Raw genomic sequence first — 17,601 nt, 5'->3', positions numbered from 1 at the left:
AACCCCTGCCGTTAGTTTTGGAAGGCAGCGCAGATAAAATCCATATTAAAAATCAATTTATGCACTAATAAATTCAACAGACCCACCGCAAGAGCTAGGAGTCCTCAGTGAACCCAATGTATGGCTTCTTGCTTTTCATCCACTCACCCCCACCCACCCCAGTTTCCCCTCTGCCCATTAGTAGATAAGTGAATTGCGAGGAGGTTGAACCATGAAACACTGAGCGTTGCTGTAAAAGTAAGAAGTGTGCGATGGAAAGTTGCGGAGACGTGCGTCAGTACAGTAAAGTTTTCTGACAGGGCGGCGGGTCTTATTGCTCCACCTATGAATTTTAGAATTTACTGTTGGGCGCACCTCAACCCAGCCACTTAAACCCAGGAATGTTGCTCTGGAACAGGAGGAAGAAATCATTTAAAAATGTCATAGTGATGTTGTCCAGAGTGCCACAACTACAGACTTCCACAGACTATTGGCTGTGCCAGTGCATGGTCCTATCATTCTCTTCATGTCCCCAGTCAAAACACAAACATAAACACAAACCTAGAGCATCAAGGAGATTCCACCGCGCATCAGCTTCTTGGGAAGAAAACAGGCAGTCTAATAAGCCAAACTGTCCGTGTGTTCCAGTGAATCTTTCTTTATAAACACAAACCTTATCAGGATCATCTAAATGAGCTGTTGGATTGCTCCTATTGTGCTGTGTGAAGATCCCAGAAGCTGCCTGCCGGTTCTTCCGCCCCAACCTGTAAAACATGGCTTCCATGTGACCGTGTGATGGACTGGCCGGCTAAACAAACAGGCTCTCACCGTGGGTTGCGTAGGGCTGAGTGGAACGCTTCACTGCTGCTCCAAGTGTGTTCTGGTGCCAGTGCGGTGTTCTTCACGGCTTTATCACCGTCCGTGTCTGACGGGCCTGACATGGAGACTGAAAGGAGCAGGCTGGGCTAAAACAACAAAAAGCCATTTCCCTCCAGAGACACACTGCAAAACAAATAGCCATCTCAACAAGTCATTAAATCTCATATTGAGTCTTATGATATTATTTTATGTTAAACAACTGAAACCTGCTAGTGGGGTGAGATCATTTCACTTGTTCCCAAAGTAAATCGACTTACTTCAAGCATCATTTTCTCGATACTAGTGCAGTGATCTCAGTTTCAAGATGTTGACGCTTGTTTCTAGAAAATTCCTGAAATAAGTAAAACTTTTGAAGTCGTCCTAGGCAAGATTTTTATGTGATAATACACCCATCTTAGCTTAAATCATGAAGTGGGGCTGCAACAGAGAAGATTGTCCCACCCCCCTCTAATTGAAATACCATATATTTGCCTAAATCAAAATCTGGTTTCGGGTATGGACAGTGGCAGGAAATCTTCTCCACATGCAGGATGTGGCAAATGGAAACGTAAGAGCAGGAGACAAAAAAGCACCGTCCAAAGGAATGATTCACCAAAGAGGTTTGAACCTCTCCACCGCCACCAGCCACTAAGAAGAGGAAATTTAGATCTGATGAGTACATAATTTACTGACATCACATTACATAATTCCTGTTTATTGTCTTCAAAAATTCAAAGAGTTACTTCTTGCTGACATTTGGTTCTGTCAACATGTAAAGTTACCAAGTGCAGCTTTAAGAAAAATAAGATTTTAAGACTGAATATGAGACTAGATTACTTGTTTAGATGGACATTTTTTCCATTGGAGAAGGCTTTCCATTGAGGCGAGGAGAGCAGACTGCAAGCTGGCCACATTCCCTCACTCGGTTCCCCAAAGTATCCCCAAAGTAAGATCTATTGCACTTATGATGTTATAAGATAGTCTCATTCTCTGATTCCCAATACAGGGAAGATAGGGGAAAATAATTTCTCAGCTTAATGAAGACATAAATAAATATTATTAGCATTAGCATTTGCACACTACCACTACTGTAAATGTAAAGAACGTCACAGTATGGTATTTCACATTGGGAGGCTTTCAGAAGACTGCTCACTGTATGTACGGGTGAGCAGGTACAGTATGTAAAGTGGGTGGGCAGAGAAATATCAGAGCGGCTTGCGGGAAAACGCTGAAGCTCCCACGACAAAAGCAGCGGCCAAAGTAAATGTCTGCCATCCAGAGGAAAAAGAGATTTTAGTGTTGATGCAGCAGAGGGAGGGAGGGAGGCAGATAGATAGATTGGTGTACTGAGGTGGTGGTGGTGAAGAGTGAGGGGTGGGGGGGAGGGGGGGGAGGGGGTCCGCTGGTCCCCTCAGACTGCATACACAAACACTTAACTATATGTTGGTTCATGAACACACGGGTAGAAGTGTGTGCATAAACACACTGGCAAACACAACGGCGGCTTTTGGCTGGACACTGGGGGCTCATAGAGGATTCAGCGCAAGCCCCCTCGCTAATAAAATTCACAGTGTTGGTATTAGTGAGATTTAGCAGGGAAAATAAACATTCTCCCACTCCGGCTGCTCCAGGGGGTGACTAGGCTGGCTGTGGATGTGGAGGCCAGGGGCCCCCCGCTGGCACGTACCCAAGCCGTCCGTGGTGCGCTGGGAGGTGGGTGGGTGGGGGGCTGAGCAGCTCTCCCCCCCCCCCCCCCCCCCGCGCGCTTCACCCCGGACAGGGTCACGGTGGAACAAGCCAAAGCTGACGAGCCAAAGCTTATCCACTAGTCACGGCCAACTGGACTGCGCATACGGTTTCTGCTGTATTTGTCTCTTATGTACAGCACAGAAAGTACATTTTAATGAGTAAACCAGTATAAAATAGATTCTAAAAAGGATCATTCATATGGCAAAGAAGTATGGCAAAAAGTATTTCATCAGCCTGCAAAATGGGTGCTTTATATGTTACAATATACGGCACAAGGTCTGGAGTAATGAAAGCCAATAACCATTTATGAGGCATTAGAGAAACTTTAGATTATTGGTGATCAACTCCACTGCAAACCCTCCATTAACTCCACTGCCTCCCTTAACTCTCAATAGGAGACCACTGGACACTGGAACTGCATTTTCCACTATTCCCCTCTGTGCAGTATGCATTTATTTTTTATTTACTATTTCCATTTTAGCATCCGTTGGAATCCTCCAGTGGATAACAATATAGGACTCTCAAACTTTTCTCTGGGATTTCTATATGGGATTCTCAAAGGAATCCAAATCTGATATTGTTGGTTTCAGGTTTTATTACTTCTGGTAATAGATAAAATCGTTAAATTTAACTTGACATTATTTCTCTGCCGACCTCCTGGCATGCACTCCCATCGGTCCCATTTTGAGAATCACTCTTGTGGTGGAAAAAAAGGTTGCGTGTGTTACTTCAGAGCCTCCTGTGTGTCAGTGCTCACTCATTGATCCTTGCAGAGCCGTCACAGTGACCCTGCATGTATCTAGGGCCAGGATGGCACTGGGAGCTGGCTGGGTTCTAGGGATTAGCCGTACTCTCCAATTAGAGTATTTTGATTTTCCACAAAGCCATACCAGTTAAAACAGCAAAAGCAAATGCTTAAAATAATCACTACCCCCCCACACACACACACACACACACACATACACACACACACACACAGGCATGTACACACACACACACACACACACACACACATACACCCCCCCCCCCCATTCCACTCTGCTATTTTTTTTCAGTCAGTGTGCACTGGAGCGCCTGTAATTATAAGCCTGTATATCAATCCAGATCCCACAATTACAACCAGCACACCCTGCAGTCCCGCAGAGCGCCCACTGGAGAATGGGACACACATAGACAAACACACACACGCACACACACACACACATCCACACGCATAGCTCGCCATGCCATATTGCCACACACTGCCGCGACGCCATGGCCTGCGCAACATCTGTTTTCTCACTCCCCGCCGGAACCTGCTCACCCTTTCAATTAGAGCCGCCACCAATAAAACACTCCATTGCCAAGTGGTGTGAGTTGTCTGTGTGTGTTTGGACTGTGTGTGTGTGTGTGTGTGTGTGTGTGCGTGTGAAATTTCCTCCAGGTAAAACTAGGGTAGAGCAATGACATCCTTTGGCACTACACCAGGCTAAACGAAGCATGCCCAGCAGGCCCACAGCATACGATTGTATTGATGTTTAAGCGTTGCAGCTGGAGGCATGAGGAATTCTTATGAGCTCAGGTTGATATTGGGGGGTTCAGTGTTTTTGGGAAAGGTGCCCAGAGGGGCGAGGCAGGCGCCAGGCGGCCAGGCTGCGAGGCTGCGAGGCCTGTTTCCTGCTGTATGAAGTGGAATATTAATGCGCCTAAATATCTCCCCTTAAAATCTGTGGGCAAGGCAAGATGAATGAAGCCCGCCTCGCTGCAAAAACAGCAGAGCCCTTCCTAGTCGCCACATGGGCGCAGTTGGAGCGGAATGAACTGAAGATCCATGCTCCCAAGCCCCCCCCACCCCATAAGTTTTTCCCGTTCCTCCCCTCCCACCTACCCTCCTTTATCCTCCACCCCGCCCCTTCTTCTCCCGCCACCTCCGCCCCGCCCTCCCAAACCCCCCCTCCGTCTAGCGTCTAACGATACATGACACATTTATTTATTAGCCCCCACAGAGGCGCATTCCTGGGGACCGTTTGTTGTTTTTGCCAAGTCTTTCATACGTATCTCTCTCTCATCTCCACCAATCGTTCTTTTTTTTTTTTTTTTTTTTTTCAAGCACGTTTTTTTTTTTCTGTCGTCTGAAGTTCCCGGGGGCCCTTTAACTAAGTGCATATGCCTTTGTTTTACGACTCGCCACCTCCAAACATAATAGTTTTGGAAGTAAGACCTGGGTTTACGGTCGTAGGTCTGGAGTAGTGATTATGGTGGTGCCTGTATTCATTTGGCTGGAGGGATTGTGAGTCCGCCAATAAAGGGTCAGGGATTGGCTACATATTGACAGCAGTGGAGTTGACATGCAGCGTGTGTGTGTGTGTGTGTGTGTGTGTGTATATGTGTGTGTGTGTGACGGGTCACTATGCATGTGCCTAGGCGAGGCGTGATGGGCCTATTATGAGTTTCCTGTCGCCCGCGCCTCTGATGATGTCCGCTATAAGACCTAATTACACGCACACACACACACACACACACACACACACACAGACACATCAGTTCTGCTTTCTGTCCCCTCACACCAGGCCTAATGCCCAGCACCTGTTAGCCCTGAGCAGCTGATCTCTCTCTCTCTCTCTCTCTCTCTCTCTCAGTAATGCTATCTAGAAACAAGCATTTTTACCTTTTAGTAAACACCCTAAAATTCATATTTGTCCCAATTAGATTCAAGACTTTGCTTAAATATGTAAAGTTACATGCCTGAGAAGCTGTGAAGTGAATGATGGAGCAGCACCAGCAGTAAACACAAAATAACCTTCTCCACAAGTTCATGGGAAAGTAGTTTCCTCATCATCCTCTTCATTTTCCTGTACTCTTTTCTACACCGTCGGAGAAAAAAAAGTGCTACAACCGGGCCTACCAGGAGGGCCGTGAACCCTACCTTTGTTCTCTTTAATGGTATTCTGAGATCAATTTGTTTAAATTGCCTCCATTTAACTTGTCCAAATACAGTGGTCTGAGAGAGATTGCTATCGCGGTAATTACTGAGAATGATTGGGAGCGATTCATTATGCATAAGAGGACGCGAATGTTAAATAGGGGAGCTGTGTGTGTGTGTGTGTGTGTGTGTGTATGTGTGTGTGAGAGAGATTCTGGAGATAGACCGTAGCTTAGCACAGCTGTGACCTCCACTAGAATGCCTGGAGCTGAATAGCGAATGTTTCTTAACTCTGTTGGTTTCCATTGGGGACCAGCTGAGATTCAATGGAAGAAAGAGGAATTTACACACTAGTTCTCTGCTCTGGTTAAATCTGACTGTGTGGCGTGACAATAGCGCCTGAAAGTTTTTCTGTAAGAAGCATTAGACATCAGATTCAGATTTTAATGTGGTTTTAAGAACGCGATTTCTTTTCAAAGGGAATCTTACATCTAAGTAACAATGCATGAACCAGAATGGCTGACAGCTGACATTTTCTCTCCTTTGTTTTTTTTTTTTTGTTGTGTGTCTAGTATCGCGTTTCTCCAGCCCGCGCCTGACGCCCCGGCTGAGCAGGAAGAGGGCGCTGTCCATCTCCCCGCTGTCGGACGCCAGCATCGACCTGCAGACCATGATCCGCACCTCGCCCAACTCCCTGGTGGCCTACATCAACAACTCCCGCTCCAGCTCGGCCGCCAGCAGCTCCTACGGACACCTCTCCGTCGGAGGGATCAGGTGTGTGTGCACATGTACATTTTCACACGGCAAACACAGATACACACACGGGCATACAAGCACATACATCTTGCAAACACAAAGCAAGCACTCAACACAGAGTATGATGCATCCACGCTTGCAAACCTTAGGCAGCTAGTTTACATTATATCTCTTCTGTAACTACATTGTTGTGGTGATAGTAGTAGATAGAAGTACAATCTACAAGGACTGACAGATTTTGGTTAATTATCCAGTGGAGAAGGACTTGTATACCATCCAATAAAGCAGATTTTTTAAGATAACCACCTCTTTTTCAAGTCACAGTGAAACAGTGTGTAAACAAATGAGATATCAGCTATGGAGAGAAAGGCAGTTTTATTTGATGAGCAGGGCAGAGGGGCGGGATTGGTTGGATTTTGCAATTTTTTGGGGGGGTATTTTTTGGGGCATTTCTTATTAAATAGGTGTTTATGGCATTAGAAAATAACCTGACAAAAAACGCAGAAATACCTTATAAATAGTCTTTCTCTGAATACTATCCAGTATTCCATGAAATCTCCATTAAAGATGCCATGAAATAGCTATTTTTGACCTGTCCTTTTCCCTCTTGCCCAGCCCGTCTTTCAGCTTCCCCCATCCCATCAACCCAGTGGCCTACCAGCAGCTGTTGTCCCAGCAGAGAGGTCTCAGCGCCTTCGGCCACACGCCGCCCCTCATCCAGCCGTCACCTTCCTCCTTCTCCGCCCGCCAGCACCCTCTGACTGCTTCGGCTCTGCCCACCTCCCACAACAGCTCCAACTCTGAAACAAACCAGGTGAGAACAGGGACATTTGTGGCAAGATATACAGATGTAAAGGAAATGAAGATTCATACACATACTCTCTCTTTCCCTCCTTATCTTTACCTGAGATGCCATTAGTATGGATGTGTGTGTGTGCGTGTGTGGGATGGTGAAGGGTGACTTATGAATGAATGCTACCAGACAGACCCCGCGCCCCCTCTCTCTATTTCTGTCTGTCTCTCAGTCTTTCTCTTTTTTTCTCTCTGTCTCCCACTCTTTCATCCCCTCCAAACATACATCCTGACAAAGGTGAGAAGTGCACAACAAGTTTTTTCTTCAAATCTCCAGCATAAAGGCATGAATGGGATGTGTGGCTACATTCACACTGCACCTAAAAGTGTTCCAATCCTGTGTTTTTCCCCTCACACGTGACACAGATCTGATGCTTTCTAATCCGTGTGAATAGCAAAAAGCTGCATGGAGTCGCATTTTGTCAATTCCAGTCATGAACACATTGACATCTGGTACAAAATCGCATCCCCAGGCAGACGACAAGGAGATGATAGGTGATGATATAGCCAACTTGATTGGTATTAATTCAGTCAAACCTCGAAGGCACATATAGTGACTGAAATACGAAACAAAAAATGTTACTCTGCGTTTTTTTTCGAAGCAAGGGTTTTTTCGGTGTGTTTTTTCACTGTCAGTTAATATTGTTATCAGATATGGGTTATATCCTAGAATAAATATGAGCAGTCATCCAAAAAAAAAAAAAGGTTTCACAGAATTTAAAAGAAATAAATTCTGTCAGGTCAGAAATATGCAGACACCCCCCCCCCCCCCCCAATTAGCGATTCCATCTGTCTTACTTCCTAGTGTCTCCTTGGTCTCTCTTTATCGGCCCACTGTATACACCATGGCCACTGCTAATATAAACTTCCCTCTCAGCAAATCACTCCCCCTCACGCTCCTATCAGCCGCCTCTAGCTTCAGCACTGTGTTATGCTCCGCCGACGCACACCTACAATACACACACATACGTATGCACGATTTTGCATCAGCTACACACACAGATACACTCACAAACACACACACACACATGCATTCAGTTGAGTTTCAGCAGAGATCAGAACCACATTTCCCTCCTGGTTTCCAGCCAATTGAATGAAGCGGGTGTTAGTGAAAGCATCGGGGCCCCCTGAAGCGCTGAACTCCACTGTAGCGACTGGGTGGGATTAGGAGAACCTCCCCCCCCGCACACACACACACACACACAACGCTGGACCCCCACCAAAGAGCCTCCCTACACACACACACACACACACACACACACACACAACGCTCAGCCGCTTCACATTTTGCATTCTTTCTTTTCTTTTCGTCTCCATTAGAACTTAACTTAGAGCCTTGTCTTTCTGTCTGTCTTTCTTTTGTGTTAAGAATCCGTCGGTAGATCAAAGCCCCCCCCACACACACACACACACACACACACTCCCCAGACCCCGACCCATACACCCCTCCCCACCCCCTCCCCGCCCTGAACCGAAGGGTAATAACTCCTCTTCTTTCATATTTCCTTGCGGCTTTGGCGATCATAAAGCAGTCTAAACTGTTTAGTCTCGGCGGCGGGTCGCAGTCTGACTTATGGGCCCCGGTGCCTGGCGCAGCCGGACTCCTCACATCCCTCTGCAGCGGACCACCGAGCCAAAAACAACCCTGTGGTATCTCTCCCACTTCGTTATCTGATTCTCCTGCCTCCGCCTCTCCCTCCGCCGACTGCCTGGAAAGCAGTAGCTGCAAACTGAGAGGAACACAGTGGTTTAAGAAAGCGGGTGGATGGTTGAATTAATGGACGGAGGGGTGGGAGGGTGTGAGGGTCAATGGATGGAGGGATGGATGGAGGGAAGGATGGACAGATGGATATGGATGGATGGATGGATGGATGAATGGATATGGATGGATGGTTGAGAGAATAGGCCCATGAATGGATTAAAAAATAGACAGACAGACAGACAGATAGATAGATCGACAGATAGATAGATAGATAGATAGATAGATAGATAGATAGATAGATAAATAGATAGATAGATGGTTGAATTAATGGATGGAAGGGTGGGAGGGTGTGAGGGTCAATGGATGGAGGGATGGATGGACAGATGGATATGGATGGATGGATGGATGGATGGATGAATGGATATGGATGGATGGTTGAGAGAATAGGCCCATGAATGGATTAAAAAATAGACAGACAGATAGATAGATAGATAGATAGATAGATAGATAGATAGATAGATAGATACCACTTTCTGATTCCTCTGACCCCTCCTCTTCTTTTCAGTTCCATAAATTTATGCGGACATTGTGTCACATGGGACATTACGGTGCGGTACAGGGGAGTAAAACACGTTCGTCTCCTCCATTTGACCGTCTCTCTGTCCTCGTCCGTCCCTCAGAACGCCGGTGGAGACCCGGCGGTGAGCAGCACGGTCAACCCAATGATCACCAAGAGGTCGAAGGTCAAGACGGAAGCAGAGGGACCGCTGCCCATCTCGCCCTCCTCTCAGGTACAAGGAGTCAGTAACCCTGGGGTGGTTTTAAACAAACAGAAAGTTATGTGTATTATCATCCCAGAAACATGTGGTTTTGAGAAGAAAATCTGAATCTCTAGAAAAGTTTAAAAAAAAACCCAAGTTGTCCTACCTACCATCAGGTTAAAAACATCAGGAAACATTTTCTGTGCCACTGTTGCTTCTGTTTGCTTTAAACAGTTCTCTTTTTGGATCTGTGATGACCTTCAAAAATTTCTTTTCTCCTTAAAACTACACACTGAATCTGGAATGAAAACACAGAACTTGGCTGTCTTCATCACAGGTCCAGCTACTTACAGTGAGAAAAATGTTCCTCCCACTAATTTGGCCCTAATTGATTATCAATAGTGAATAAAAATGCAGCTTTAATCGATGAGAAGAAGTGTGTTGTCACACGTTGTGATCTAGCAACAACTCATTAGGATTAAGAAGCAGATAAGATAAGAAAGATGCAAAATAGTGAAGAATGTTGCCTTTAACATATTGACCACAGCTGCAAGTGTAAGATGCAGTGTGTGTGTGTCTGTGTGTGTCTGTGTGTTTGTGCCTACCCATGCATACACTTGTCTGTTTCCCTGCTCCCTCCTGACCAAGTCCTGTCCCCTTCTTGCAGGACCACGGCGGAGGGATCCTGGACCTGAGCGAGGAGCTGGACAAGGACGAGTGTAAACAGGAGCCAGAGGCCATCTATGAGACCAACTGCCACTGGGAGGGCTGTGCCAAGGAGTACGACACCCAGGACCAACTGGTTCATGTGAGTATCAGGCCCAGCGGTTGACTTTGCAGCCTGCGTGACTTGTAACTACAGTACAAATTACTGGAAAAGAATGAGAAAGTTATTTATTGTGACCCAGAAACGGAGAGAGGGTTTGCAGCCCATAAAACTGGAAATTCTCCTTTGAAAACACAAACTGTTTGAGGTTAGACCAGCACATCAAGGCAATTGCGGACATCTTTTGTCTTGCTTTTGTGGATGCACTCCATGTCATCAGGGTTAGCAGCTTCTTAGTGGAGTGAAAGTAATTTCTGAAGTATGCCCCCAAAACAAACACTCCACACCATTCCATTTTACTGCCTAAAAAGTGGAAAGTTCAAAAAAACTCCTCTGCTACTCATTAAATCCATGCTGATTGAGTCTGGTCAGAGAGCCGTCCAGTAACTGATCCTTTCCTGTTGGGTTGACACGCGTCAGGTTAATGAGCCTGCCGGCTCTCCCCAAGCTCAAGCCCAAGCCCTGCAGCTGTGCTTCCCCCCCCTGCCCCCAACCCTTCCACCCCCTGACCCCTGACCCCTAACCCCTGGCTCTCAGCAACACCCCCAACCCCTGAAGCCCACGGGGCCGGCCGTAAATCCATCGTCATGCCAGCAGCTCTGGAGTTTAAGAACCCTCCACGCTCCCTCCTTTCCCCTCCCTGGTCAGGCCAACTTCACTCCTTGCTTTCCGCTTTCCTATTGGTTGTGAGCAGTGATGGGGTGTCCCAGCCCAGCAGTAGGAGGGCATGTGTCAGGCCCGGGGTCCAGACAGAGAGACTCTAACCCAGGTCCTGGCAGACCCAGAGAAGGATGGGAGTGGGTGGAGGGGTTGCTATGAGCTGTTACAAGTCAGGACCAGAGTCACCTTTAAGAACTTTGAGTCCCATTGCCTCTGCCCCGGCCCAAAGCTCAGAGGGCTTGCCAGGATTAGTGAGTCGGCTAGCAGAAGGTCTCTGGTGTGAGGTGTGGATGGATAGGTGAGGCCAGCGCATACTTAAACCCTCACTGGACTAGGGGAAAGGAAGCCAGCAAGGAGAGCTCCAAGAAATAAAGCCAACTACATCTATACTGTTCTAAAATAGTTTCAGAGAGAGTTGCTCATGAATCATTCTTTTTAAAAAGTCTATCTATCTTTCTGTCTATCTATATATCTTTCTATCTATTTACTTTTGCAAACCAACCAGAAAGCCAGGCGTGTAATAGCTGGGAGTTTACTGCCAAAGCTCCCGACAGCGGTTCAGCAAATCTCCCTAAGTGCATCCAGGGTTTCACACAATGTTCTCACCATATCGGCAAATCACACACCTTTGGGTTACTCTGGCTTCTACTTAGCCAAAGTAATCCAAGAGCCCCAAATTATGGATTCACTCTGGTAGGAAGAGTGTATAACCTGAAAATAGAGGCTTCTGCTGGGCCACACACTTGTTTCCACTCCTCCTCCTTCACCCGAAATAGATCTCAGCAGAATCGTCGACCACGGCGCTTTTTCGCTGGTGAAGAACCGGCCACATAAGTGGAGCATTGTGGGCCTTGATGTCCTGAGGAAATGAAGTGGTTCCTCTGGGTGTGTGGATATTTGCATGTGGCGCACGGGATGAGAGCTTTTAAGTGTATGACTGTTGGGTAACGTGTGTGTGTAAGTGTAAGTGTGTGTGTGTGTCTGTAACATGAGTTGGTGGAGTTTGGGGCTAAAACCTGTTGTGCCTGAGGGCATAATTAAGGGCTCAGGGAAAATGCAAAGGTGCTCTGGGTAATATGCCGTCGCCTTATATGCCTTGACAATGTAGCAGGAACGACTGACCACCTCCTCCTCCTCAGTGCAAAATTATTTATCTTAACAAGTCAACCTTTAGGTTTCCTTCCACATCTCTGATGGCTCATGTCAAGTGTGATTTTGTGTAAGCTCAGTGGCAGACAAGCTAATTCAGGACTGATTTAAGTGTGGGCATCACACAGGAAGCACTCTGTGTGTCCCACTGACTTCCTCATCCAAAAGAAAGTAAGGAAATTGGGAGATAAATGCAAGTCAAGTCGTTACAAGCTCCTGTTGCTGATCCCTTCCACTGGGATCTGAGGAAGTTCCCTTTCCTTGTGAAAAACACACACACGCACAAACACAAACACACACACACACACACAGCCTGAAAAAACAGACACGGTGCTACATTATAGTCTTTTGTCTCCTGTTGACGGATGCATAATAACTGTCAGCCATGATGGATGGCAGTGTCACTCACAATGTGTGTGTATGTGTGTGTGTGCATGGACATATGCAAGTGGGAACATCTTCTGGTGGGAAAAAGACGAGCTTTTGCTGACTCATTGTTCTTAGTAACATACACACACACACGCCATACGTACCACATACACACACACACGCTCACACACACACACACACATACCGGGCATCCTCTTCTCAAACACGTTGTGATGGTTGAATCGCCTCGTTGCCTCCTCAGCACATCAACAACGACCACATCCACGGGGAGAAGAAGGAGTTTGTGTGCCGCTGGGAGGAGTGTTCGCGCGAGCAGAAGCCCTTCAAGGCCCAGTACATGCTGGTGGTCCACATGCGCCGGCACACAGGGGAGAAGCCGCACAAATGCACAGTAAGGAACTCGTCTGCCTCCGTTACTGACTGGCTGGATGACTGGCTGGCTGACTGACTGGCTGACTGACTGACTGGCTGACTGACTACTGCAACTGACTGATTGGCTGACTAAAACTGTAACTGACTGACTGACTGACTACTGCAACTGATTGATTGGCTGACTAAAACTGTAACTGACTGACTGACTGACTGACTGACTGACTGACTGACTGACTATTTTAATTGACTAGCTGACTGACTGGCTGACTACTGCAACTGACTGATTGGCAGACTAAAACTGTAACTGACTGACTGACTGACTGACTGACTGACTATTTTAATTGGCTAGCTGACTGACTGGCTGACTACTGCAACTGACTGATTGGCTGACTAAAACTGTAACTGACTGACTGACTGACTGACTATTTTAATTGGCTAGCTGACTGACTGGCTGACTACTGCAACTGACTGATTGGCAGACTAAAACTATAACTGACTGACTGACTGAATGACTTGCTGTTGCAACTGACTGACTGACTTTCTGACTAACTAGCTGGCTGACTGACTGGCTGACTGGATGACTGACTGACTTCTGTATGTGACAGACTGGTTGCCTAATAGACTACTGTATGTATCTGATTGACTGTCTGACTGACTGACTGACTGACTGACTGACTGACTGACTGAATGAATGACTGATTACTGTAACAGACTGACTTCTGTATGTGGCAGGCTGGTTGACTAATAGACTACTGAACGTATCTGATTGACTGACTGATTAGCTGGCTGGCTCACTGGCTGACTGCCTACTGTACTTAACTGACTGACGAACTGGTTGACGGACGGACTGCTAGAGCTGAAGTTCAGCCTCTATCAGCCATGCAGTCTTTACAGCCTTTCCCTTTGGCTCAGGGAAACCAATGGTGAAAAAATATAATGTTCTTCTGATTCTCTGTGTGCTTATCACCAGTGATATTTTCCATGTTGATAATTCATTGGGGGTTTTTTTCTGAGGCCTTCATTCGCTGTGTGAAGATAAAATTGAGAGCCTGTTTTCTTGGCTTCAAAGCTCGTCCACGCGGTCTTGTGAGTCCATTAAAAAAGACGACTTCTGAAGGGGGGAGTTCAGAAAGCTGATTGACAGCGTGGGTGTGTAATTAAAATCTAAAGATGAGCAGGGGGCCATGGGTCCTTATTAAGAGCATGCTGTATATTCTCTGTGCACAAATCCCACATGCATCCTCTCATCGCATTCAAACTCTAGGCCTCTTTCCCCCCCCCCCTCTCGCTCTTCTCTCCCCTCATCCCCTTTTCTCTCAAGTCTTCTTTGACGGGAGAATCTTCGACTTTTATATCCACTTTTTGAGCTAATCTAATTTGATCCTCTTTCACTTTCAAAACCAATTACGCTCACAAAGCCTGCTCTGAAGGAATACCAAATTATGGCTTGTACAGTACAAGTGAATACAAAGGCTAAACACAGAAGAGTGCAACACTTTGTCTCAACAAAGCACTCCACAGTGCCAGACAAAGAGCTCTACCATACCTCACACTTTGTTTAGATATTTCGTATAATAACCCTTTTTACCAAAGTGTAGCAGTGCTTTCCTTTTGTGTGGTGTGCCACAGTAGGTGGGCAAGGTTCCAAGACTAGATTAAATTTGAAAACTGAAACGCACAGACTTGGGGGGTTTTTTTCTCAGCCCTTTTCGCTAACCAGCAGCAGACAAAATAGCACAACGCTCACGCAGTCGATCTCACTGTCTGTCTGTCTGTCGACTGCCTGTCTGTCTGCAGTTCGAGGGATGCGCTAAGGCTTACTCTCGCCTGGAGAACCTCAAGACCCACCTCAGGTCCCACACCGGGGAGAAGCCGTACGTGTGTGAACATGAAGGCTGCAACAAGGCCTTCTCCAACGCCTCGGACCGGGCCAAGCACCAGAACCGCACACACTCTAACGAGGTACGTGGACCCACACGCATTCCCCACAGATGACTGACTGACTGGAGAGGATTTCACTGCATTTGATTTGATCTCATTTGAGCCGCCATCAGTTTAGTGTTCTGTGTACTATCATTACAATATTTACTGTGTAATTTGGTCTTTATATTTGTTCTATTCACTTTTGGAGACAGTTCTAAGTGTTGCACAATAGTACTTTAAAAAAAAAAAGGTACCATATCCCACAAATAAGCCAAAAATTATGATGTTCTTAGTTATAAGTATATTGAAGTTTTAATTTATGTAGGGCTCAAATAAGATTAGAAACATTTTGGAAAATCAAATGTTCATATGACATATGTCCTTTCTGTGATGAGCTAACTTTTGTTTTTGTGGTTTCATGGACTATTTTCCATCCAAGCATTCTCTATTCAAGACATCTGTGATTAAAGCACAATTCCGTCCCTCCATTAGTCATAGTAAGAACTGTGTAAAAATCCCTCTCTCGGCAGAAACCGTACGTGTGTAAGATCCCGGGCTGTACCAAGCGCTACACGGACCCCAGCTCTCTCAGGAAGCACGTGAAGACGGTCCACGGCCCCGAGGCCCACGTCACCAAGAAACAGCGGGGCGACGTGCCCCCGAGACCGCAGCCGCCCAAAGGTAACGGAGAGAACGAGGCGAACGCCAAGCAGAGCGGCAGAGGCCTGGAGGGCAAGACTGAGGCCAACAGCACCTCTAGAGGAGTGGAGGACTGCCTGCAAGTCAAATCTATCAAGACTGAGAACTCCATGGTAAGTCCTGATCAGATAAACCAAAAAAAAAGAAGTGATCCCAAGCAGATCTGCGTCTTTTATTGTTGGTATAAAAGATGTAGAGGTGATATGTGTTTGCGGGAAACTTGTGTCTTTATATTGATTTTAAACTATTTGATTCATTGCACCAAGAAGGGAAACATAACGGTCAATGTGTTATTCCTTTCAGCTATGACTAACTCATGACTAATTATCAAATTATCAATGTCACCTGTTAATATAAGATGATCATGTTACTGCATGGCGTTGTGTGTTGTTTGGGCTTCAGCATATGATTCAGAGGCCTTGTAAAACAGATGCAGGCACGCTCCTATTCTTCTCATCATGTTTCCACTTTACTAACATTGCTCTGAGATGGGATTTTTCAATGCCGATACTGTCTGTCCCATTCCTAACTCACCTCTCTGGTCACTGCTTGAACGTGCTTCTCTCTCCCCCCCTTATAACTTTCCTAACGGACAGACTTCACTGAGGTGAGCACTGCAAATATCTCTCTGCCTCGTCACAGCTCAGCATGGGAGGAGTGCAAATGTTTCAAGCTACATCATTACATCCTTGCATGACAAAAAACTGTTTGCATGAGAATCCATTTTCACATATTTGAAACATGTTCCTATGCATATGACTGGAGCACACGTGTGCACAGACATAGACACACACACACACACACACACACACACACAATCGCACACTTGCATAAAATGAGATTCCTCTGTGGGCCAGATCTCTGGCAATAGCTTCTGTAGGGCGATGATAAAAGTCATTGTCACATTAATATTCAAAGACTGGGACTGTTTTAGCATGTGTGCTGAACAAATAGTGCCAGCATCAAGCTGTGATCAAGACTCTTTCTAGTTCATTTTGGGCCAGTTTGAATTACTGTCAGCACTGGACTGCTGCTCGCACAACTCATCCATTATCCACTTGTTTTCTTGTAAATAAATCAAACTCATCTGTAATGAATGAGATTATGGAACTATAGTCCTACATTAGTTATTACAAAACACTGAGACAATCAGAATTTCGTAACTGTGGTAATTATTTCATTTTGGCAGCTTAAGAATTTTAACAATAAGAGTGATCTCATTGGCATGAGCTTTAATGATAGTTTGTTATAGAGCTGGGGTATTTTTTCCATACATTTCTTTCTTAAATTTTACATCTTTCTATTTTGGTGCGTTTTTCATGGCATCCATCCAGGTGGCAAATTGTTATCAAGGTTACCGAGATCTGATAAAGATCTTCTGCATCGCGGAAGATTGAACCATCTGCCACTTTCATTCATAATGAAGTGTCTCTAGTTGGATCAGCCGCACTAATATCAACCTCTTCCCCTCCTGTCCTCCAACAGACGTATCAGTCCAGTCCTGGTGGCCACTCGTCATGTAGCAGTGAGCCGTCGCCTCTCAGTAGCGCCAACAACAACGACAGTGGGGTAGAGATGGCCATGCACAGCGGGGGCAGCTTCGGGGACCTCAGCGCACTGGATGAGTGCCCCATGGTAGACTCCACCGTGCCCGCCGGGGGCCAGCAGGCTGGGATGGGGCTCCAGCTGAGGAAGGCTGGGGGTCACGGTGGCGGAGTCACCATCAAGCTGGAGAACATCAAGAAGGAGAGGTTGAAGACAGTGAGGGACGCCTGCCCCTGGGCCAACTCGGCACCTCAGCCACCGCAGGGCCATCGCAACAACACCAAGCTGCCTCCCATACCCGCAGTCGGTAAGTGTGGAGGGTTGAGGAGAATTGTTTGCTGTCATTTCATATGGTTGAGTTGGGTTTACTAGGTGAGGAAGCTTGTGTGGATAACTGACTGAGTGGCATGGTGTTCCTAGTGATTAGAGCAACTCTCCAAAAGGTCACAGGTTCACTCCTTACAGCAGACATGTGTGC

General features: G+C 46.4%; 1 protein-coding gene across 1 annotated transcript in view; it reads left to right on the top strand.

The window, feature by feature from the left end:
* Positions 1-17,601, top strand: part of gli2a (GLI family zinc finger 2a) — a 38,756-nt gene that overhangs the window by 17,115 nt on the left and 4,040 nt on the right. The window contains exons 4-11 of the mRNA XM_071539992.1: positions 6,061-6,262; positions 6,860-7,058; positions 9,479-9,589; positions 10,227-10,367; positions 12,826-12,975; positions 14,754-14,918; positions 15,410-15,691; positions 17,064-17,430. Of these exons, the coding sequence (XP_071396093.1) occupies positions 6,061-6,262; positions 6,860-7,058; positions 9,479-9,589; positions 10,227-10,367; positions 12,826-12,975; positions 14,754-14,918; positions 15,410-15,691; positions 17,064-17,430 (1,617 nt within the window). The remainder of the gene's footprint in view (positions 1-6,060; positions 6,263-6,859; positions 7,059-9,478; positions 9,590-10,226; positions 10,368-12,825; positions 12,976-14,753; positions 14,919-15,409; positions 15,692-17,063; positions 17,431-17,601) is intronic.

Source organism: Centroberyx affinis, unplaced genomic scaffold (genome assembly GCF_046629955.1).
Source record: "Centroberyx affinis isolate AG114_WGS23_722 - 3 ecotype Tasmania unplaced genomic scaffold, CSIRO-AGI_Caff_v1 ptg003546l_1, whole genome shotgun sequence".
NCBI classification, from domain to species: Eukaryota; Metazoa; Chordata; class Actinopteri; order Beryciformes; family Berycidae; genus Centroberyx; species Centroberyx affinis.
The sequence above is the reverse complement of the archived record's forward strand: the minus strand, read 5'-3'. Positions and strand labels throughout refer to the sequence as shown.